Source organism: Nannobrachium achirus (genome assembly GCF_963921795.1).
Source record: "Nannobrachium achirus genome assembly, chromosome: 8".
NCBI lineage: Eukaryota > Metazoa > Chordata > Actinopteri > Myctophiformes > Myctophidae > Nannobrachium > Nannobrachium achirus.
The window spans coordinates 31,580,529-31,606,119 of record NC_137817.1 but is presented as its reverse complement, the minus strand read 5'-3'; the positions used below and the strand labels follow the sequence as shown (position 1 = coordinate 31,606,119).

Here is a 25,591-nt window from a genome sequence, read left to right as displayed (position 1 = left end):
GTGTGCGTGCGTGGTGCGTGCGTGCGTGCGTGCGAGTGCGTGCGTGCGTGCGTGCGTGCGTGCGTCGCAGGCCTATGTATTAGTCCCGTGGTTCAGCACAGAGCTTGTTTGTGAGCCTCTACTTCAACTTCTACCTTTAAGGCCAGGTTTTGATTTATCTTCTCAGCACTTGTGTACCATGCATTGAACATTCCAAGTACTGTATACACATCCATTGTTTGGATTATGTTGGATTGCACATCTCAGTGCAATGGGTCACTTTATATTGCCTGGCTGTTCTGCACCGTATGCTAGATCCATGACAGCAGGTTCTGCCGCTCTTCCTCTGCCTCAGCTGAGGGTTCAAGATGGATGGCAGTCACTGCACTCGTCCTGCTGCTGCTCCTCCCGACCCACACCCTGTCCGTAGCCACAGTACATTCCTGCACGATGGGTTGGTTGTGGGCCCTGTGAAACTTCCATTACTGTCTCTCTCCTCCGCTTACTCCTCCTCCCTCTCTTCCCGGGTAACTTGGGGTGGAGGCGGCTCCAAGCTGATGTCCACCTCAGTCCTTCCTTGGTGCGTACAGGGCTCCAGGGAAGGACTAGCAGAGTGGAGCCGTAGGTGGGGCCAGACAGTGCTTCCCATAGCCGTTGTTTTGATTCTAGTAAGAACCGCTGCTCCTAGGTAGGTGGTTCGGGCATCTAGTAAGTTCCTTCCTAGGAAGCTGGTTTGTTCCATCTTTATTGTGAATTAGTACAGTTGTCTAACTTGCCTTGTCTTCACTTGGGTCTTGCTTTGCTTTGAGACACAACAAATCTGTATCTTTCTTTGTTTAGTGGTAAACCAAATTCAATGAAGATGACAACATTGGTCCCAAAATCAGAAATACATTTAGTTTTGACTGCAAAAAAACATTTCTTCATTTTATTTTAAGTAAGAACAAGATTTTTATGTCTTGCAACCTGGATGTGCACAATAAATTAATTATTCAAAACACTTGATAATAGGTAATGAATACAAATTATTCTGATTCATGTGGCAGGGGGTTATTGGGACAGCATCATGCCCTCCTGGGACTTCTGCAGGTGTCTGTATTCACAGCACGCTGCACAACCAGATGATCCAATCCCACCATGCTCTCTACACCACACTTCTATGAGGAACCTTTCCAGATACCTATTAAATACCTGTTAAATACCATGATGTGAAACGAAAATGCACACTCACAGACACGCACGGACACACACACACACACACACACACACACACACACACACACACACACACACACACACACACACACACACACACACACACATGCACATGCATGCACAGCAATGTACAAAATGTGTTTGTCTTGATTTAGTTCCATCGTAGACTTTGAGACAGGGATCATGGTGAGCTGTTCACATGCACATGCTTGTGCAGTATGCACACACACACACACACACACACACACACACACACACACACACACACACACACACACACACACACACACACATGCACATGCATGCACAGCAATGTACAAAATGTGTTTCTCTTGATTTAGTTCCATCGTAGACTTTGAGACAGGGATCATGGTGAGCTGTTCAGGGACATGTCTCAGTTGCGTGAGGACCAAGTAACAGTCAATTCTAGGTCAGCTTGTTCGCTACTAACAAACCGGCTCACTAGGTGCACATACTGAAAAATAAAAACAATAAAATCATCCACTGTGTTCCTTTAGCTGAAGCGTATAACTGTAGTTTTAAGCTTGTGGATCTGCTACTTTTGATACTTTAGTCAGGAACAAAGTAGATTTAACCATTTATTGCAACAAATGGAATACAATTAAACTTGGCGTTAAAGGACTCCACGTTCGGAGAGACAATAGCAATACATTGACATATTAGCAGAATCAGCAGACATAAATCACAAGTATTTGAGCCTATGCCAGACTCGGATCAAAAGGTGGAGGCTGGGATGGAGGAGGCAGCTACAATATGCAACAGCAGATCTGAAGCTTCAGATCAAAGACAAGCAGAGCTATTAGTGAATGCATACTGTATTTAAGGGAGTATTTAAAGGAGCAAGAGGTCTGATTGCGACCATAGGTCGCATGTTTAGTATGAAAACCTCATTAAGTTTTAATGAGGTTTTCATACTAAACATGCGACCTATTGTCGCAATCAGTTGCGATCATGTGAGCTGTGACACCTCATGTCACGCTGAGAAGTGATCTGATGTCTTGATGACATCAGATCCCTGATGTCATCAATACACATCCTTGTCCCTTTTTATGCCCATATATGGAGATATCTGATGTCATCAATATTAAGCCCATATGATATCTGGGAATTCCCATATACAGTATGGGCATATTGTGTCAGTCTCATGTGGTCTATGACGTTAGACATCTATGATGTCAGACATCAGTCATCTCCATATTTGGGAAAATATGGCCACATTTTGTCCAACTTCAACAACGGACCATGTATAGGCATTTTTTTGGTCAAAGTTGATCCCATGCCAAAGCACCAGCGCTCACCCAGCAGTCTGCCGCCACCCAGGCGGATGCGTGCACGCGCCCATGTGCACACGCCCATGTGCCACATAAGGGTGGGGTCGCTTTTCGCCCTTAGGGAGTCTTACTAGTTGGAGTAGACAGTGTGATGTAATTATCAGCAGATCTATGAATGAGGAATAGGAAAGTATCTGATTGACAGCTGATTACAGCTGAGGCGGTCACCTCACGTGTCCTGCATAAACTAATGTTATGCTTCATTTTTGCATGATGCTGTAGTATGATCAAGTAGGGCATTCATTTACAAAAAAGAAAACACAGATAAGAGGTCATACTTTCACAGATATGGACATTGTTCTGTCAGTCAGTCAGTCAGTCAGTCAGTCAGTCAGTCAGTCAGTCAGTCAGTCAGTCAGTCAGTGAGTGAGTGCATACACTATCTTTAAAGCTATACTGTGTAAGATGCTCAACTAGTGGTCAGTAGCCCTATAGCAAACCGTGGTCGCGTCCACGTCTTTCGGCCGTTTTTCGTACCTTCACACCCCCGCGTCTGCCTCCACCTCGCCGAGAGCTATCTTTAGAGGGGTCCCTGGTTCCTGTGCGTTCAGGCATTCCGGAGAAACGGACTCCTTCACCCTGCCTGGTAGGCGAGATTACCTTTTGAGTATAGAGACACACGGGCGACTACAAATATGGCCGCCATAGCGACCCCACTTCAAAATGCGCTGTGATTGGCCGGCAGTGTATAACCCTCGCTGTGATTGGCCGGTAGTGTGATGACGTAATTTTGCCGGGAAATCCCGCCCCTGTCACGGCTAAGTAGAAAACATATAAAGAGAAGGCTTCAGAAGCTGAAAATAACGGAGTGGGGGTTCTAAAACTTTAGCGATTTAACAGTTAAGACAATTTTAAGATTTGTTTTATAAAAAAAGTTACATGGTATAACTTTAACTACATTTACTTCCAAGTTAATAAGTATTTTATTAACTGTTAATAAGTCTTTATTAAGGGCACCTTATTATAAAGTGCTACCGTTACTTCCATGTACATGTCTATTTATTTCTATTAAGTCTCATAGACTGGAAATATGTGCGCAAAGCCTATACTTATCACCCTCAGGCACAGAAGACCTGACTGGTGAGTGGTGAGTTGGCCATTTGTTACTGGCATTTAAAAAAGAAAAAAATAAAAAAGAAAAAGAAAAAAAGAAATACCAATACCAATACCAATACAATACATATCCACAGCAGACAGACTGTGCAGTTATATATTCTAAGCTGCTAGTTAGTTTAGAAGTGCATCATTTTTGAATCACTAGAATTTTGTGTTGAACATGAACTGTCCTTGGGAATTAAGTAACCCACAACAACTCAGCTTGTCTACTCATCTTTGGCTCAGTTCAACTTGTACTATATGGTATAGTATAAAAAAAATCAATCAAACCTGGATTGTAGCCTATACTGTACTCTCAGCACAAAATATATATCTTTATGTATCAGTACTTGTACATGAAGGCAAGCATTTAATTGCTAGCTGCTTTGCATCACTGTTCTCATAGTCTACATTTAGACACAGTCTAAATCAACTAAACCAATCAGTCTAAATGAACCCTAATTCTACTTTATTCCATCTTGGTGTATGTCTCCACCTGGTGGTGATATGAAACAACAATACTATTATGTGGATGTGGGTGTACAGTATCTTCTACATGATGTTGATGGCTGATAAATGTCATGACATTCACTCCATACCACTGCAGGAAATATCCTTTTAATAAAAGGTAAACCACTGTAAACCACAAGCTACGACAAATGTCAGAAATAAAGAATAAAAAGGATTTCAGAATAAGGATAACAACAAGTGAGCAGTTTTTAAGAATCTATGGGTTCTGGTCAAATAAAGGTACTTGGTAGGCAGGAGCCCATACCATGCAATGTCTTATAGATTTTGCACAGATTTTGCACTGTATATTTGGGGAACAAGTGTGATACTATCATGGGGACACAAGACATGCAACTTCATTGATAAACATATGGGGTGGCATGTACAATACGTGTGTGTGTGTGTGTGTGTGTGTGTGTGTGTGTGTGTGTGTGTGTGTGTGTGTGTGTGTGTGTGTGTGTGTGTGTGTGTGTGTGTGTGTGTGTGTGCGTCAAGTTGCAGGTTTGTCTGTCTGTCAATTCATTAATCATTTTGTACACATTTTTCCTAGAAACACTGATCAGAAGTATATTTCCGGGGGTGCATGATACTGTACCCCTTCTTCCCACTCTACTTATTTGTCATATATCTGCCCTGTGGACATTTTATGTACAGAGCCCTAAAAGCCAAACAGAAGTGTAATTTGTTCAATGCCAACAACACAATTAAATTGTTAATTAATTGACAGTACATGTCAAAGCTACCAGCTCAGCATTGTGCTCAGAGGGTCTGCCCTGAGACCAGAAGGCCAGGGCTTGATCCTCGGCCAGGTCATAAAGACTCTGAAAAATGAGACCCAGTGCCTCCCTGCTTGGCACTCAGCATCAAGAGTTGGATTGGGACATACAGTACACTACTAGCATCATGTCCAGGGGGTGTACTTGTACATCAAGCTGCCTCACACTAAGGAAACAGGACATAGGCTCCTGCCCTATGGGCCTCATGGCTCAGCAAGGCTTACTGACATGTCAAACCATTTGCCAACACCTGAGAGAGAGCGGCTCACAACACCTGTAGAGGACAATATACCCTGTAATTGCCGGACTATAAGCTGCAGCTTTTTTCCCATGTTTTAAACCCTGCGGCTTATACAACGGTGCGGCTTATATAAAGATTTTTTACAGCTAACGGCCAGTTAGTTCATTTTACAATGATCTTTAACAAGGATTTATATATAGATTTATACAGCTAACGGCTACCAGAGGTGCTCTAGCGGGAAGCAGGACGGCGGCTTATAGTCAGGTGCGGCTTATATATGTAAACATTCTTTTTCTTCTTCTAAATTTAGCTGGTGCGGCTTATATTCAGGTGCGCTTATAGTCCAGCAATTACGGTAATATTGTTTTATGCAGTGCAATAATCTAAAAAAGAAAATCACAACATCAATGTCTGTATGCATTGCAATGCTCAATTTATGTTGTATGATGGTGGTGTGTGCCGAAGATCTACGAGCTTGCAATGCGTTGCAGATGCCCCTTTGTGAGCTTGTAGATCTGCTGTTTTCGCCATGCAACACTGTCGTGCAACAAAGTATAAATGGGGCTTAATGCATCCAGAATATAGAGGCAGGTCAGAGCAATGCTACGCTCTGATTACTTCGGCAGTGTCTGTATTGAGTTTGACAGGATGAATAAATAGCTGGCATGTACGTGTTTGTATCTTGTCTTGTAGAGCCTAATGATGGTGAGGGTGGGTATAAGAGAAGAGCTGCACCCTGCCAGATGGTGGCTAATGTGGTTTGCTTTATCTGCCCACCATGCTCACTCTAATTAAACGGAGGAGATTACATTAGCACTGGCTCCCACTCAATCTGCTACTCTACTGAGCGAGGCTCCGGACTGAAGGTGGGGTGGGATTAAAGAGCAGATCGTCATTATTTTGCACATTCAGGATTTGATATGGGGGGGGTTAAGTTTCCTAAAACTCATACAGTAGGACAATAGTTATATGAGATACTTCAATGGTTTCCTGTGTAAATAAGCCAAGTGCTTTTCTAGGATCTCCTTTTAGTTGACCTTGTGAACCGGTGAACTGTACCGTCATGAAACTTACCTTTTTCTATGCAAACTTCTATGTCTTCAATCAATCAATCAATCAAGGGGACTTCAATGTTTTCAGGCCAAGGTCCCTCTTAGTTGAGAGAGAGATGAAACAAGGACCCCAACAACCTGTTAATAGATTCCGTATAGTTTCATCTTTTGACAGCACAATCATGATGACACATGATGATGATTTCAAAAAACACATATGATTAAATCATCAGTGTGTTTTGAAATCATGTCAATTTGTGTTTTCAGATATTTAACCACATGAACCGTCAATACATAAAAAACTTGACCTTTCACTCTGTACTTAGTCTGCTCTTTTTCCCCTCTGCACCAAAGCTCTTTGCCGAAAATAGCCAATCTACAAGCTCACAACGTTGTGAGCTTGTTGTAGATCTGCTATTTTTGGTTAAAGAATTCTCCACATATGGACCCTAGGGTTCAAGTGGTTAATATAAAAAGGAGAAAAAAAAGTTTATATCACACAAAGATTTGGAGGACCCCCTAGGGGTCCCGGAGCCCCTGTTGAAGACCCCTGCAGTAGGCTACGTTCTACTTATAAGATAGTGATAAAAGAACCCTTGACTCCAACATGTCTGTAAAATGAAAGAAGAATGTTGAATTTCAGAATCTGGCTTCATCCAGTGTTCAGAGTTTGCTTCTGGAAAGTTATGCAAATTGCGGCATATCTGCCAATATAATGCCCAATTTGCATACGTAAATACAATTTCTGAAAACTTGTAATGCAATAATTGTCTTTGTGTAAGTAATCAACTGGGGATTGTCTCTCTCTCTCTCTCTCTCTCTCTCTATATATATATATATATATATATATATATTAGGGGTGCAACAATACTTGTATCGATATCGAACCGTTCAATACGAGGGTGTACCGAACCGCATGACCCTGTACCGAACAATACAATACAATACCACTCCACATCCACGTTCCCCTGGAACCCCCTCAAGGACCCCTAGGGGTCCGCAGAGCCCACTTAGAGAACCACTACCCTAGAGGTTGGGTACCGTATTGTTCAAAGTTAAAACAGAAAAATACGTAGTTATAAAAATGCATTTATAAATCAAGGACATGTCTGTTTATTTTTTGTATCGAAAAAATATCGAACCGTGACACCAGAATATCGAACCGAAACGAACCGTGAATTTTGTGTATCGTTGCACCCCTAATATATATATACATGTCATAGCATGTAATTATGTCAATAGCATCAGTTAATTTATTGATGCTGCTAAAATGTTGTGAGGAACCAGAACAAAATAATTTTTACTCTCATGCAGTGCAAAATATGTAACAATAAAGAACATCTCAGACCTTTTAACCACTTTCGAATTGGCGTCTCTATTTTGGGCATGTTGTTGCACATTTTTCCAAAATAGCAGATCCACTTAATTTAGGTAAGGTTTTGCCCAATAATTTGGTAATGAAATCTTGTCTGTCTCATGGACTATAGCAGGGGAAATCCAGACACAAGCTTTAAAATGGTTAAATCCTGGTCAACATCCTGGCATCAGTATCCTGGTGTCAGTATCCTGGTGTCAATATCCTGGTCAGTATCCTGGTGTCAATGTATTCTGGTGTCAGTGTAACGCCCGGGATTCGAACCTGGGTCTCCCACGTGAAAGTCCAACATCTTAACCAGACCAAAGGGATATCCCTATATGGACCGGGGGATATACTACTAGACTTTTGAGGGCATCAGGCTGGGCAGTGAGTCACTCTGCTACATCAGTATCTGGTAAATATCATCATGGTCAGTATCCTAGTGACTAGGGTGACCATGATACTGACACTAGCATACTGACCGTGATACTGACACTAGCATACTGACCATGATACTGACACTAGCATACTGACCATGATACTGACACTAGCATACTGACCACGATACTGACACTAGAATACTGACCATGATACTGACACTAGCATACTGACAATGATACTGACACTAGAATACTGACCATGATACTGACACTAGAATACTGACCACGATACTGACACTAGGATACTGACCATGATACTGACACTAGCATACTGACCACGATACTGACACTAGCATCCTGACCACGATACTGACACTAGGTCCTAGGCCTAGTGTCAGTAGGCCTCAAAGTATCATGGTCAGTATCCTAGTGACTAGGATGACCATGATACTGACACCAGAATACTGTGACACTAGGATACTGACCATGATACTTTGAGGCCTACTGACACTAGGCCTAGGACCTAGTGTCAGTATCGTGGTCAGAATGCTAGTGTCAGTATCGTGGTCAGTATGCTAGTGTCAGTATCATGGTCAGTATCCTAGTGTCAGTATCGTGGTCAGTATTCTAGTGTCAGTATCATGGTTTTGATTGATTGAAGAATTTATTAGAAGTTTGCAATAGAAAAAAGTACAGTTTCATGACAGTACAAATCACTGGTACAAGGTCAACTAAAAGGAGATCCTAGAAAGCCGAGGCTTATTTCCACAGGAACCACACTTTAAGTATCTCATATAACATTGAAAGACAGACGGATAGAACATAGTACTTTATCTAGGATAATATCAGTTTCAAAAGCATAACATCAAATACAAAGGCAGAAAAAAAAGAAAAGGGGGGGGGGAGCATGGGGGCTTAGTCTATTTACAAGTCACGGGTAGCAGCTGTCTGAAGGTGACTTTTCATACCAATTTTGAAGGAGGCTAGGGATTTGCTCTCCTTTAGGGCTTGTGGAAGGGCGTTCCACATGTTGATGGTATATTAGCAGGAGAACGTTGCGTCAGTATTCTAGTGTCAGTATCATGGTCAGTATGCTAGTGTCAGTATCATGGTCAGTATGCTAGTGTCAGTATCACGGTCAGTATGCTAGTGTCAGTATCATAGTCAGTATCCTGGTATCTGTGAAGTACAGGGCTAGCGGCAGGTCTGTGTAGGATTGTGCATACAGTCTCATGCCATAGTTCTTGTCTAGCTTTAGATGATAACAAGGTCTCTCTGGCCTGTACTCTCACACACAGTGGTAAACATTTTATTTAGGCAATTCATTTAATATTTGGCAATAATCTATGCATTGAATAATCTTTGCATCTTTGCATCATACAATTTATTTGTATGTATTTTCAAAATACATACTTGTATTTCAAATTAATTTCTGACCCAGTATTTGTAATTTATATAAAAATACTTTTTTATGTATTTTCGCTTATTTAATCTGTCTAGAAATCCTGATCGACATCGTACCAACAAATCTGGCAGTGGTCGGGCTCTGGTTGTAAGTGACATTGAAGCAGTCTCTTCACCATCTATTGTTTAATTGCCCTGCCTTGAGGCACACATTTAACACCATCTGTACCACTTGTTTTGCTCACTTGAGTCTACAGAAAGGCCAAAGCATTAATGTGAATAAGAGAGCGTGCGGGTGTGTGTGTATATGTGTGCGTGCGGGCGCAAGCGTGCGTGCGTGCATTTGCGTGAGTAGCCTACATGCATGCATGCGTTCGTACTTGTGTTTCGTGTGTGTGCGTCATGGGTTAGAAAAGAAAGCCTTACACTATAATATTCAAAGTTTAAATAGCTGTATATCCATTTCCCTGAATATCATCTTAGCTGCAGACCGCAGTCTGTAGTAACACCTAATAGCTTTTTATGTTTTCATTACTTTCTTACAATCCACAGTTCACAGGTAATTCAGTGACCAGTACCAACAACACCAGATGTTACAACCTCTGAGGCCTTAACCTCTAAGGCATGGGTCTTCAACAGGGGGTAAGGGACCCCTAGGGGGTCCCCAGAGTAACTACAGGGGGTCCGCCAAATCTTTGTGATAGGATAATTATTTTAAATGAACAACTTGAACCCTCACATCCCTATTCTGAGGAGAACTTTAGCCAAACATAGCAGATCTACAAGTCTATGAATCTACCTATGAAATCGATGAAAATCTGCAACACAGTTTTATACGACATGTAGAGGGGGTCCTTGCTTCATCTGTCTCTCAGCTAAGGGGTCCTTGGCCTGAAAACATTGAAGACCCCTGCTCTAAGGCCTTCGGTGCTAAATCATAGAAACACAAGCACATGGCAAATGTAATGAGTAGTTAAAATTATGAGAATTGCGGTGTCTCACCAGGGACTCACCTGTTATTCTGCTGTCACAGGAGCAAGCCAATGGACAAAGTAGAGACAGGCCAGATGTAGCGTGACTCATCTTCATTCACATCTGGAATACACAACTGCACAGCTGTGCATCTGGGGGAGTACTGCCACCACAGGTTACCACCATGCTTGGAGTGGCTCCAGCTGGATGCCACTCAGTATCACAGATGACATTCCCAAACATCATGAGAAATGTGGCATGAGCTACTGGGCTCAGCAGCGTATTTGTATTTTACAGCAATGGAGTTGTTGCTGCTGCTTTTAAAATGTTCAATCTTACATATTACTGATTACTCTCCTAAAAGTTGTAATTTGTAGTAATATAATCTCATATATAAATAATTTCAATTATTTCATCAAATAATGTAACCTGATTGTGATGTTGAAACTCTTAAATTCACTACCACCTAGGGTCGGGTTTGAGTACTGCAGCCTATTAACACATTATTTGTATTTCTTGTTAATAAACCTAGAAGAAATATCAGGGAATATTTTCTTTTTCTCACTCATACCAGAGACAGTTCTTTCCTCATACATACAGTAACAGCAAGGTGATCCAATGTTGCAATCTTGCATCAATCTAATAATATGCACTATACATTATCCTATAACAATGAATGAGCCCAGGGACATATATGGTAAAGAGAAGCCGTCCCTTTCCCTTCTTTGGGTCTCAAGCCATGAGGATGAAGACTCCATTGTAATAAATGGTGCATTTATATAGTGCCTTTGCCCTTTATCCAGGGCGCTTTACAGTGATTGTGCATTACATCTTGCTTACATCACCTTCATACACAGATGACAGAGGAAACCATGCAAGACACCAACCTGTCCATCAGCAGCAATTAGGGGTTCAGTGTCTTGCTCAATGACACTTCGACACTAACTCTGGGGGAGCCCGGAATTGAACCAGGAACCTTTCGGTTCCCAAGCAGAAGGGTCCCTCCCGAGCCACTGTCTGCCACCCCATGCATGCCATGATGCATGACTGTCCTAAAACTGAAGCAAAGATAAAAGGAGACTGAATGCATAAAATAGTAAATTGTTTTATTCTTTTTTTTTTTTTTTTACCATGCCACGGAACACTGACGCATACAGAGTTGTGCCTGAATTCACACTGAGAACACTTTCACACACTGTTACAAAGCTGTAATGAAGAGGGACTTTACTGCACACATGGCAAGAAGAACAACCCTGATTGGATACCAGCTCGAGCCTTGATCTGGTCCTGAGGTAGACAGACATAATCTAAACGACGCTATAATCACATCCTTCAAGAACACATCAAATAAAAGGACATCTGCATTATCACAACATATAGAAAGATCAAAGAAAAAAAAATATTTTCAACAAAAGTGCTCTGTTTCTTTTGGTCCATCGAGGAATTCCATTTATAGTGCATGTTCATGTAGAATAGATACATTGTAATGTGTTTTGATGGCACCGAGCGTTGTTGGCTATTTTAGAAGGCATTGGAAATGCCCATAGATGCCAAGGTTTGTCATACACATGGTTCATAGTAAAATCATTAATTTAACTCCAAAAGTGTGCACAAATGGAACTGCTCTTGTGCACTATTCAGGGTTAAATTAACACGAAGGATTTTACTAATCATCCCAATGTCTCAGTCCAATGTCACTTTGAAGGGAATATTTTTTGAGAGAAGCGTGTACTTTTACAACAAAATTGCTTGGAACTTGCATCAGAGTATCACTCACTATCACAGTATGTTGCCTCCAAGTTGCAATGTTCAGACAATGAATCTACATGGCAGTCTATCTTTAATTAACAATAAACAAACACCCAGAAACATCTACCAACAGCACGAACCCATGTACTCAAGCACATCAATGCTCTATTTATAAAAGAGGCACAAGGGAGGGATCTCAATCAAATAAGAGACTTATAAAACACACATTAAGATGTTTCTCAAATCATACCAAATGTAAACACATAGCAAATTACTGTAATACAAAAATACGACATATTTAAAACTATAAGGCCTATGTTAGGCTCACATGAAGGATAAGATACCATGACAGTTTGTACATTACAGCTACACTAGGACTGACAGTAACCTGCTAATAGTGACCATGTCAGAATTTTCTTTTATGTTTTGTAAAAAAGAAAAAGAAATACAAGAAAAAAGAAAAACATTTTGTTTTCACATTTTCCTCAAGTCTATCTCATAGAAACCTCTGCTTCTGTGATTTAAAAAGACATCTATATATTTAATGATTTAAAAACAAATCTAGCCAGATTGAGGCATTTTGAATTTTTACTCCTTATATCAACCATTACAAATAAACATTGCTGGGTATGTGCTGAATGAAAATGAAACACATATTATGCAGTAGGCTTGAACAAGACAAACGTGAGAGGTATGGTAGAGCTTGCTCTACTAGCAAAGAGCCCAAGAAACAGCCTGGGTGATGAAAATCAGCACATAATTATTTGGTAACAAAACTCAAGATATAAATAGCAAAACCTGTTATATTGCAATAGAATGCAATCTTGTGTGAGCACACTACCTGAAAAAAAAAGAAAAGAAAAAGAAGAAAACAACACCCAGAAAGAAAATACACCCACTGCAAGAAAGAAAAGGCAGTTAATGAGATCAAGCATATGAGGTCAAAACATGGCTGTCATTCAAGTAAAACATGCAGAAAATAAACAACTCCAAACTCAACAGCAGAAAAATGCTCAGGAGATTAAGGAAGGAAATGTCACTTATTTTAATCAAGTCTTGGTGGAATAGTTTTTCAGCCTCTACCATTAACGATCGCAGAGGATCAGGTGTAATACTTTAGCACTCTCTTATGAAGCTGCTGCTACACATATGGGTCAGAAACTATGACCATTGTGGCATTGACTCTGATCATATTCATTAGTGATTGTGTGTGTGTGTGTGTGCGTGCGTGCGTGCGTGCGTGCGTGCGTGTGTGTGTGTTTTCATATACTGCATTGTATGTGTGTCTGTGTGTGTATTGTGTGACTGTGTAACACGTGCATGCACACACGTATATTTATTATCTCCGCCAGGAGATCATGTTTTAAACCCTGTCTGTGTGTGGGTCTGTCTGTGTGTCTGTCCTCACATACAGTAGTACATCTTGCATACTTCTTGGCCTATCAGCATATTTCTTGTGCACGTTGCCGTTAGGCCAACAACCTCAATTCTCATATTTTTTCAGATTGGTAAACGACAACCCTGTCATTTTTTGTGAATTAATCATGACAGAGCAATTGTCCCTCCAGGCTATGGGACTGGCACACACCAATCAAGTTCCTGTCTGTCCAGCTTATGGGATCTACAGTATATTACCTAACTAGCCAATCACAGAGCTCCAGTCCCACCTGTACATCCTTTGGGGATTCAAGCTACTTGCAGAAATGCGAATACACTGGCACAAGTCATCATTAGATTAATACCAAAATACTGTAAACATCAATGTGACGACCTTCCTCAAAACCCCCCAAATCACAATAAAATGTCCATGCACTTTCAACAGTTTGAGCTGTCTTAAGTTAGTAGAGTTTTGAGTGGCGACATTCGCTAATGCCTGCGCCAAAACAAATATAGGCAAATAAAATATACTATACACTGGATTTGAAAATAAGATGTTTTTGGTGATTTACTCAGGACATCCCTACTAAATGTAACGTTAAAGTCATGTGTGTTTGGGTTGAGAGACTAGTCAGTCTCTTTTTCATTCCAGAGAATATGCTGCTATGGTTTGCCACCTTACATGTATATCTGTGTATAATACATAACATCCTGTATCCCATTACTCTTCAGCTCAATGTACAACTGACCGTCCACTTGTGTAGCCGTAACGTCGATGTTTACTTCCTCTTGCGAAGGACTCGCAAAGCTACTGTGGTGCAGGGAAAACCTGACACTCACATTCAAATTGGACTTTGATACAAACATAAGTGACCAAATTCATTAACGATTATACTTTGCAGATTACACAGAACATTGAGCACATACTGTATAGCAAATTATTAGGCTACAGCATTGTAATGTCATGTTCGTCTTAGTGATGACAATATGCCACACTACTTTTCGATGTGTTCACTGTCCAAATATCTTTTTTCTCCATAGTCCATACAGCCTGTCACTCTGGATGCACCATAATGATGTAACAGTCCTTTGTTACATCCCTTCCACCCATTGCCTGTGCCTTTTCATACACGCACAACAACCCCAAAACACTGTCATCACATGCCGCAGACAGACAGAAAGATGGAGAAAGGTAGGGCATACATACTGGCGGAGATTCGCACTCTAATGAGCACCCCTTTCTAGTTGTGTAATGTGCATTTGCATGTAACTCGAATGTGCTTGTGTGTGTATATGCCTACAGTATATGTAATATATGCCTACACATCCACAAACACCCCTGCACACACAATAAACCACACCCTGTTAACACGCGCACATGCAGGTGTGTGTGTGTGTGTATTACGGTCTAAGTCCCGCTCAGACATAGCAGACATAAAGGTAAGTCTTTTCTATCCTCCAGTCTGGGGGCACATCCTCTGGTTTGTGGCCCTTCATGTGCTTTTGCATGGCAGCCAGGCTGGGGCAGAAGTCCTGGCATATGGTGCACTGGTACGGAGATGCTCCGTTGTGAGTGCGCAGGTGCTTAATCATAGCCGAGTAGTCTCGTGAACGCTGGTGACACAGCTTGCACTCAAATGGCTTCTCACCTGAAACATTTACAAAGCAGGAAGGGAAGAGCCAATGAGACACAATGACATTAACTTTGTATGTGTAAACTTTGTAATATAATCGCTCTTTGGGGCGAATAAGCCTTTGATTGATTTAGCAGATTCAATTCGATGTTCTCAAAGTGTAATAACTTCTAATTCAGTTCACCTGCATGTGTGGGCGAGTGCGTACGTGCATGTGTGTGTTTGTGAGAGAGGGGTGTGTTTGTCGTAAGCCTGATGATGGGTGTGTCACATAAAAATATCGTCACTGTCAGGCAGAAACCTCGTAACTCCAAGTTTCAAACGTGTATGTTTTTTCGTAAAGTAAAGCCCTGCTTCATCATACAAGACTGTCGCACAAGACGAGTGAAAATAGCAGATCTACAAGCACACAACGCCTCGCATCGTGCTTGTAGATCGGCTATTTTCACTAGTTTTAATCATTTTTAAAATGATAGACACAAAACAAACGGTTTTGGACATATAAGGTTTCCATCCGACAACAACGATATGTTAGTTTTGGCTAGCCTGGGATCAGTCGCATTTTGGGTTTATTATCCTGCCGGGAGAGGAAATAAATAACCTAACCTCCAAAATGTTAAAAATGGTTTAAATTGGTATAATCTTTTCTTTCTTTTGGTATAGTCGTTTTGTATGTTGATATTTTATTCTAACTCATACCGGGACTAGTGAGAATAAACTAATCGATTGCGAAAATAACGTTACATCATGTTGTAGTTTGTTGTAGTCATCAGGCGGCCGGTCTTCCTCTTCCAGTTTAGGCCACGCCTAGACCGGATCACACGGCCCGTTTAAAACCAATACCAGGCTTTCCTCCGAGGTGGAAAGTCATGTGACTTGTCACATTTCAATTGAAAATAGATATGAAATGTCTCGGGCAAGCGTTTTGCATTTTGTTTCTACTGAAAATCGGTCGGTGTTGGCCAGCGACACGGTCGAGCGACGAAGTCTAAAATGAGGCCTATAGCCTTTTGGGGTGGTTTTGCCCTCTGACCTGTGTGTACGCGGTAGTGCGTCTCCAGCTGGTGCTTGAGGCTGAACCTCTTGCCGCAGCCGTTGCACTCGTAAGGCTTCTCTCCTGTGTGGATGCGCTTGTGTCCCCTCAGCGTGCCGTCGTCTCTGAAGCAGCTCCCGCAGAACTCGCACTCAAACGGGTGGTCGCCTGTAAAAAAACACAGCAGTGTGACACCAAAAAGCCCAGACCCAGTGCGCAACCAGACCATCAGGGGCGTCACAAGGGGGAGGAAAGTTGGACTGAGTTACTAGGGCCCAAGGTGGAGGGGCCCTAGTAACTTTTGCTATTGAAAAATAGCAGATATACAAGCTCACAGCGTGGCACCGAGTGCCGCTCTGCGAGCTTGTAGATCTGCTATTTTTGAAAAGTCGTGAAAATGTGTTCAAATCTTTGAATATATGTATTTTTTAAGCGGACAATTGTAACTCAAATTTTGCATCTGGGGGGTCCCTGGAACTAAATATTTTGAGATGAGGGTCCGTGGCCAAATACATAATCATCTTGGGGGTCCTTAACATGAAAAGGTTTGAGCACCACTGACATAGAAACATAGGTTTCTTGCACACATTTTCACGATAAAAACTCGGTGCCGCGCTGTGAGCTTGTATATCTGATATTTTTCAATAGTTAACATTCATGGGGGGCCCGCAGTGAATCCTTGTACCCAGGGCCCAGAATTTGGTGTGACGCCCCTGCAGACCATTATAATGACCAGTAATAAAACAGCAACGTTGTCATTAGAATGACGTGTATGCTACATAACCGTCCACGCCGGTCAAATGGTCGTAGGGGGTGGGGTGGGGACAATGTTCTCCCAGATGTCGCTAACATTACGATGCAAGGACACTCCTCCCAGCTGTCTGCTAATAGCTAATAAAAGTCCCCCAGACATGTGTGGCTGTGCTTTCCACACTGTAGTTAATCTATTTCTCTCCTAGGCTGAGGGTTGGACTCATCTCCAATGACCTATGTGCCTCATTATCTCAGTGTCCACAGCAACAACCAAGTCAGAGGATACACCGTTCTGCTCATTACGGGCCGATTCTCCCCCAATACCCCACGCCACTGCGGAGCAGATGACATTTACAAAATGTTACTTCGAAGCAGACAAATAAGATACGCCGCCGTGGCCGAAACTCCCTTCACTTCTGTCTCTTCACATCAATTATGTATTTCTCCTGTCTAGACATCAAGCCGTCTTGACAGTCGAGAGAGTTATTTAAGGTAAAAGAAGAAAGGGGGACATCTTTTCAGTAAATATCTCCCTGTCTCCTGCGGCACTGAGACTCACCCTTGGTGGAACACGCAGACAAGTCATTTCCATTTGCTTTCCCTTCAATATTTATTTGGGTTTCCTCTATCATTGTGGGGTGAACTGCACCAAAACTGACAGCCGTGAATTGCAGAAGCCCAAAGGCTGTCTAAGAACCCCAAATATAAACAGGATGAAACTGCCCAAAATACGCCCCGGCCATAACAGTACAGTGCTGTCATCAGAGAGGTGAGTCATCTCACAGAGACGGCAAGGGAAGCACGAACGTGGATGCAAATTGGCTAGAATCTCTCAGAGAACGTAAGGAAAATTAACAACACAATGCCCTATTCCAGGGGGTCTTCAACGTTTTCAGGCCAAGGACCCCTTAGTTGAGAGAGAGATGAAGCAGAGACCCCCACAACCTTTTCCTAGATTCCATATAGTTTCATCGTTTGACAGCACAATCATCAGTGTATTTTGGAGTCATGTCAATTTGCGTTTTCAGATATTTAACCACTTGAGCCGTCATTACTTAATAAACTTGACCTTTCACTCTGTACTTAGTCAGATTTTTTCCCCCTCTACATCAAACCTCTTTGCAGAAAATCGTGCTGCGAGGCGTTGTGAGCTTGTAGATCTGCTATTTTTGACTAAAGTTCTCAGTATATTCAAGGGTTCAAATGGTTAATATAAAAAAAGGAGGAAAAACGTTTCTATCACACAAAGAGTTGGAGGCCCCCCTGTAGTAACTCTGAGGACCCCCTAGGGGTCCCCGGACCCCCTGTTGAAGATCCCTGCCCTATTCCGATGCTACTGGTTCAGTGTTCACGTGTGACTACTTGATGATCCCGCAGGCATTAGCACCGATTATGACGGTGAATACAAAAGTAGGACCAAGCGTTTTGGTCTGGGTCAACGATCCGTGTCTTACCTGTGTGAGAGCGTAAGTGTCTTTTGAGTGTTGTGTGGCTGGGGAAGGGGCGCTCGCAGTGGCTGCAGATGTAACTGTGCATGCCTGCATGGACCTCCATGTGCTGCTGTAGGGCCTTCTGGGTCTGGAAGCGCTTTGCACACAGCAGACAGAACACAGCCATGTCAGTCCCTGGAGAGTGCAACAAGACAGAGACACACAGTTATTTCAGTACTGTGCGCAGACAGGGCCTTAAGTGGTGAAACTGGGTCACTTCAACTTTCTCTGAGTCTCTGAGGAGAGACAAAAACACACACAAGCTTCTTTCAAAGAGCAAGTGCTTCTACCTCAACTAACTCTCCTAAAAAGTCCACGGGCGCTTTCAACTCTATTTTAAAACCCGGAAAAGTCATTGTTTTCTTGAGGAATTTCAAACACAATGTGGAACGTGCCAATCACACAATCAATGGCCTCTTCCTTGGTGTGTTAGATGTGTAATTATTCTCCTCGTTCCCCATCAGGAGTCAGCTCTCGCCTGTGAAGTCCTCTGTCTCTGTGCTCGGAGAGCGGCTGATAGCCGCTCCACCCTAAATGATGCCTACACTATGTGCTCTGTGCAGAATGTTAAGTAGTGATATCAAGCCATTAAAGGCAGGACTGCGGGAAAAAACACAATCCAGTTTAATCCTGTGTGTGACCTGGCATCACTTTGGGGCTGCTTTCCTGTTGCACAGAGTGTGGAGAGGAATACAGATGGGGAGACGCAGGCAGGGTAGTTTAACATGTTCAGACCGGGTACACATTATTACGCATTATCTTATGCTTTAACTATTAAAAAATAGCAGATATACAAGCTATTTTTGAAAAATAGTGAAATTTTTTGCGAGTCCTTCAATATTTTGACCCGATTCTATAAGTGTCTTCTAAATCCTTCTAATCCTTTTTGAAAAACCTATGTTTCTATGTCAGTGGGGCTCAAACCTTTTCATGTGAAGGACCCCCAAAACGATATGTATTTGGCCACGGACCCCCATCTCAAAATATTTAGTTCCAGGGACCCCCCCAGAAGCAAAATTTTTGTTACAAATTGTTCACTTTAAAAATACACAAATTCGATTTGCACACATTTTCATGACTAAATAGCAGATCTACAAGCTTGCAGCGCTGTGAGCTTGTATATCTGCTATTTTTCAATAGCTTGCCTTAATCATTAAATAATTCGAGGCCTACATGGGTTAACTGAGAACGTCAATATGAAGACCATCCATTGGCTGTCATACAGTCACCATTTGATCTACAGGGCGTTGCACGGTGCCTCGTAACGCCATCCACAGCACCCCCGGCCGCACCCTCGCGACAAATTCATACGAGGCGTTTTTTTAGACTGAGGGATGGCTTAATCAATTGCGTCGCTAATAATGTGCATGTCCTGAAGAGTTAGGCTTTAATGTGAGATTATGAGCTCCTCATTTCTCTCTCTCTCTCTCTCTGCCCAGGTTGTGGATCATTTACAATGCTAGCAGGTCCCATTGCTCCTGACTCAGATTCAATCAGACATCTCCAGCGGAGGATCATTAGTAAACAGAGGGCTGTGCCAGTACTTCATTGGAATTCAAGTGGGGTTGCTGTGTCGCATTTAAAATGCAGTCTGATGAGGTCCACTAAATCAAATCATTTGTTACTGTTATTGAAGTGCCTTGAGGCAACTGGCAATTAAATTGGAATTAGTGCAGGGAAAGGGATACAGCACACTCATACTAAGAAGGAAGAGTGTCAGACTCTTGCTTCAGGTTCAATCAAGTTAACATGCGAGAGTGTTCAAAGTGAAATGAAATAATAACAATAATAATCATAATCGTAATAACCATAACAACAATAATAATAATAATGTCGAATTTTCAAAGAAATACATGTGATGTACAATTCTCTCAAAAGAAACAGTTTTTAGTGTGAACAGTACACACAATAAACTAAACTATGTGTCTTTTGTTTGTGACGCGGAATCTGGAATTACTTCTTAAAATTTTCCAGTTTCATCATTAGCCTTAATGGCTTACAAAAGATTTAAAATGAAGTATATATAAATATATCTTTTAAATAATGCTCACAGCACAGATGATTTTCAATCATTAACAGACATGAGCTGGGATGAAAGACATTCCTCATTCTTTACAACGCTATAGTGCACAGTCTGATGGAATGAGTTGCACCTGTCAGAAGCCTTACCCTGTGGCCATTAACACAATAGATATACACAATATGGTTCAAGGCATCATTGACCAGAGCCATTAGTCATAGGCCCTTCATGCAACTCCTACACTCCCAGTCTTTATGCTGCCGCTGCCTAATGACCAGGGGCCTTTTCTCACCCACGGATCTCAATATTTTAGACCTTGACAAAAGACCCTTGCTCCCCAAGCCTCTATTCTCATGGATAGTTTATACGTGGTCGCACGACCCTTTCGCTGTTTTCAGCACCCACAAAAAAATGTAAAGCTTTATTTCTCAGGTGAAAATGTGCCTTTGCCGGTCTCTGCATCACTGATCAGACAAGAACACATTTCACTGTCTCATCAGATGTGTTTTCTCATGCATGTGAGTCATGCATTACTAAAGCCACTTCACTGGGCAGCAAGCAGCATTTGACTCGGATTGATGATCTATTAAAAGAAATACCAAACATTTAAGGTTCACAAAATGCATTCTCCGGACGACCTGCAATGTAGAACCACGATATGTTTCAAGGCATGAAAGTACATTGCAATATGTTATGCATCCAGCAGGGGGAGTGATTTCTATTTGAAAGTGTCCAGAGTCCAGACTGGCAGAAACTGAGCAGAGTCCATAGCTATCTAAATGGTATGCAGAAGAGTGGGCACCTTTTTCCCAGACAACTGGGCACTGGAGAGAATTCACATTAGAACTCAGACTCTCTCTCTTTCTCTCTCTCTGTCACTTGCACGCACACACACATAAGGTAGATCTTAGCTCATTGTTTTATATCCCTATATCCTTTTTGTTGTTGTTCTCTATGTGTGTGTGTGTGTGTGTGTGTGTGTGTGTGTGTGTGTGTGTGTGTGTGTGTGTGTGTGTGTGTGTGTGTGTGTGTGTGTGTGTGTGTGTGTGTGTGTGTGTGTGTGTGCACGCGTGCACGTTCGTGTGTGCATGCGTGCGTGCATGCTTTTGTAAGCTATGCATCCTTCAGAGGATAGCTACATGGAAGAGCTCTCTCTTCCCTTATAGAAGAGGGAAATATGTGTCAGATTGCCAAAGAGCTTAATTTTCGGGCTTATCATCCTAATTCAACAGTGAATTATAGCTATTCGTATTGACACCTCAGAATTGAGCTCATTACCAATAAAATTAACATTACTTTGCCACCTTACTTACATTTGTTCTGTGTGGATATTCTCATAAGATTATTGATACATAGATACAATTATTATCTCTTCTTTTTTATTTTGGTCTTATGCTTAATACATTATTAGTATACAGTGTGTGCACTAGATCCGTTTTTTGTTTCGGGTTTTTTTTTGGGGGGGGGATCTTAAGCTTAATGTATACTTTGTTGCAAGACCACATTGCTCTCCGAAAATAATCGGAAATGATGATGAAGTATAAATGTTAAATGGTTAATACAGCACTTCACAATGTCCATTATATTCACTGTGGAAGACGGCACCAACCTGCTCATTGGGAGCAGTTAGGGGTTCAGTCTTGCTGAAGGACACTTTGACACAAACCCAGGGGGAACCGGAATCAAACCGGGAACCTTTTGTTTCCCAGGCAGCCACTACCACCTGAGCCATTGCAGCCCAGTGGTTAAGTATTAATTAGTCTTTACCCTTCTGCCAGGCAGTCTCACACATATATAGCCTTCTACTTTATTGTGAGTCTATCGTCATGGAAACCATAGATAGATGTTTGGAAGGGAACATGACAAATGTTCCATCAAGAGCCAGTTGATCTCAGGCTGGCATCGAGTGTCAACATCGCAGGAGTAGCTAAGGTTTACTATGAACTCAACTACAGTATACAAAATGCTAAAAATAAAAATAGCAAACACGATCCTAATGTGTAAACAAAGGTACTGAGGTTAATTAAAGCCTACCTCAACAGTGTTAGTCACCAAAAAGAATAGGTCTACACGTTAACAACACATTACGTGTAGTTAGCTAGAATTTTTTTTTCGGCAAGCACTCCACCATCCGATGGAGTAAAAATCTACATAAAGTGCTTGTGTGCGTGATGACATTTTGTCTGATCACTACGTGCTTCAGTGCTCCCAGTTAACATTTCCAAACAAAAAGTTGCCTGTAGTGTTTTCCAATAGGCTTTAGCTCTCAGCGCTGAGAAGCTTTCTCTGTGACAAAGTAGGTCCTAAAGTTGGCTTGTCTTTGCCCCCTGCTTTCTCACCCTTAACTAGACAATGGGTATGCGACTTGGTCTTAAGGCACAGGATGACCCTTGACCCTTGGTCCTCAATGGGGTAAATACCATGTAATCAATGGTGGTCCTCAAAGGATGGAGAGCGAACGGAGCATTGTCTCATCCTGTGAGAGTGAGGCTTTCACACTTTCCAGTGGGAGAAAGCAATTCAGCTTATCGTCGCTGTCGGGTGGAAACCTTGTATGTCCAAAACCGTTCCTTTTTTTATCATTTTAAAAAGGAGTTAAAGTAGTGAAAATAGCCGATCGACAAGCAGGCGTTGTGTGCTTGTCGATCGGCTATTTTCACTACTTTTGTGCAATATGCTTGTATGATGAATTAGGGATTTCATTTACAAAAGAACGTACTATTTTGAAACTTGGAGATACGAGGTTCCTGCCCGACAGTGACGTTATACACCTCTCAATGCGAGAAAGATTATAATATAGCTTTGCTGTGTTTCTCATTACACAATCTTTATGATGTGACGCAAACTGTGATGCTATTAAATCAAGATCGGTTGCGGATATTTACGCCATTTCAGCCCATTTTACAAGACAGGATGTGAGAAGACTTGCGTGGTCATGTGATTAAACACAGTTCGCCTTGGTACATCTGCCACTCATTCAGTCCAACTGAGGTGGGACCCGGCCAAGCTCTCACGCTGCCTCAGAGACAAAACCATGTGTCCAGGCAACCAGATAGGATCATGGTCCTCCTTGGGGTGAAGTGTTCCAGCTAATCCCTTCATTCACAAATAAGCGCAGCCTGTTTCCTTTCAAATGGCTGACAAAAGTTTTCCCACCCTGAGAATCTGGGAGTAAACCCCACTGCAAATTGAACAAGAGATTGCATTCAGTGATGAATGAAAATCTCCAGCAAGTTTTCTGCGTGTTGGCCTTATTTGGTAGATTTATTTAGAATTAGTGTCCAGTAAAGCACTTACATGAATGACGTTGATTTGTTCAACACTATGCTTCTCTACACCCGCTAAACAATTCGTATTCTTTTTTTCTCCAAACAAAATAAATATCTAAAACAGCTCTTTTTTTTAAGGTAAGAAAAATCATATTTTCATACATGCCTATTGTGTACTGTATGTTGCAAATCGCAAGCCACATTTGCAACTCAAAGCTTTCAACCTGGCCTCCCTATTTTGGGAACGTCATTCCAGATGTTCTGAGAAATCCTCAAAATAGCAGAGCTTGTAAGATCCACTATTTCCACCACTCACACATCGCAGTTCGATGAAGCAGAAACATGAGGTACAAAAACAAGATCCACTCTCGCCACGACAGCGCAGAGGAATACAATGCATATTTCATAAATCCACATCACACACGGCTGCCTCGTGGTCGTAGGCCATGCACACTGAATTTACTATGACACCAATCACACAACTTGGCTGCATTAAATAATGTTCCCGTTATGTCACAGCTCAGTGCATATGGTGTTCTAACCGTCTCGGACACTCATGACCCAGTTAACCATACACAGTCATGTAGGCTACATTGTGTGCTAGACCTCGAATGACCCGGTACATTCATGCTTGCGTGTTCGCTCAGACAACTCCCTGCAGATACATTGACTGTGGCTATGGGGATGCTGGAACAGGGGCGTCAATTGGGTATGGCAGGGGTAAGCAGCTGCCATAACCTGGGTCCAGGGGGAAAATAAAAGTTACTTTTAAATATGAATCCATGAATGTCTCTTTGTCTATCTGTGCTGTTGTTAAATAACAGTAAAATGTAACTACAAATGCAAAATGTAACAAAATGGCCACTTTAACAAGTTATTATATTCTCCACACTTGTATTCTCCCCATCTTGACAAAATGGTATATTCCCAGGTTCCGCAGGTCAGCTGCACAGGTGCAATTAATTATTGTTAATTGTGGCACGTTTTATCTACTAACATGCCAAGTTTAGCTGCACTTGAACAACCGTTCCAGGCGGCCATATCCAGCCCAAGAAACCGTAGAAACGGGGTAAAAAATTAAATGTACATCTTAAAATAAATGTATCATGCCTGTTGCTAAGGTAACATGTCTGGTGTCTTGCAGGACAAGACACCAGACATGTTGCCATACCTTAGCTGTTTCTGAACTGACGCCACTGTGCTGGAACCACACGCACGCACACACACAAACGCACACACACACACACACACACACACACACACACACACACACACACACACACACACACACACACACACACACACACACACACACACACACACACACAGAGAGACTACAGTACCTGATGTGACCTCAGGCACACATCAGTAGACTGCTAATCTACCCGAGTGAGGTACAACCAGCTCAATAATTAATGCAACAAGAGATACGTTGCTCGTGTTTAACCACCATTCCATGGACCAGTTCATTGAGGTCACACGCTGCTCCCCATGGCCACTGCGCTGATTTCTTTGCATTTGAAGCATACGGTGCTTTCCTCTCTGTAGACCACATGGTTCCCAATTTTCTTTTGTCTCAGGGCACCGCATAAATATTTCTTTTAATCCGAGGCACTACATTATAGGCCTATATTATAATTTTCACTCCTAGCACCTTATATTTATATAAAGTAGCATATCGTCGTTGTCGGGTGGAAATCTTGTATGTCCAAAACCGTTCGTTTTGTATTTATCATCTATGAAATGTACTAAACTAGTTAAAACAGCAGATCTACAAGCACACAGTGTGCTTGTAGATCAGCTGTTTTCACTGTTTTGTGCGACAGTCTTGTATGATGAAGCAGGGCTTTGCTTTACCAAAAGACGTACACATTTGAAACTTGGAGATACAAGGTTTCTGCCCGACAATGACGATATTTTAGTGATTATGTTG

At 42.0% G+C, this 25,591-nt stretch overlaps 1 protein-coding gene across 1 annotated transcript in view; it reads right to left on the bottom strand.

Moving 5' to 3' along the window:
* Window positions 1-11,466: 11,466 nt before the first annotated feature.
* The window catches only part of zbtb16b (zinc finger and BTB domain containing 16b), a 30,691-nt gene continuing 16,566 nt past the window's right edge, over window positions 11,467-25,591 (bottom strand). Inside the window, exons 5-7 of the mRNA XM_080732115.1 lie at window positions 18,334-18,504; window positions 16,127-16,294; window positions 11,467-15,108 (exon numbers count right to left, since the gene is read on the bottom strand). Coding sequence (XP_080588241.1) covers window positions 14,879-15,108; window positions 16,127-16,294; window positions 18,334-18,504 — 569 coding nt within the window. The 3' untranslated portion in view covers window positions 11,467-14,878. The remainder of the gene's footprint in view (window positions 15,109-16,126; window positions 16,295-18,333; window positions 18,505-25,591) is intronic.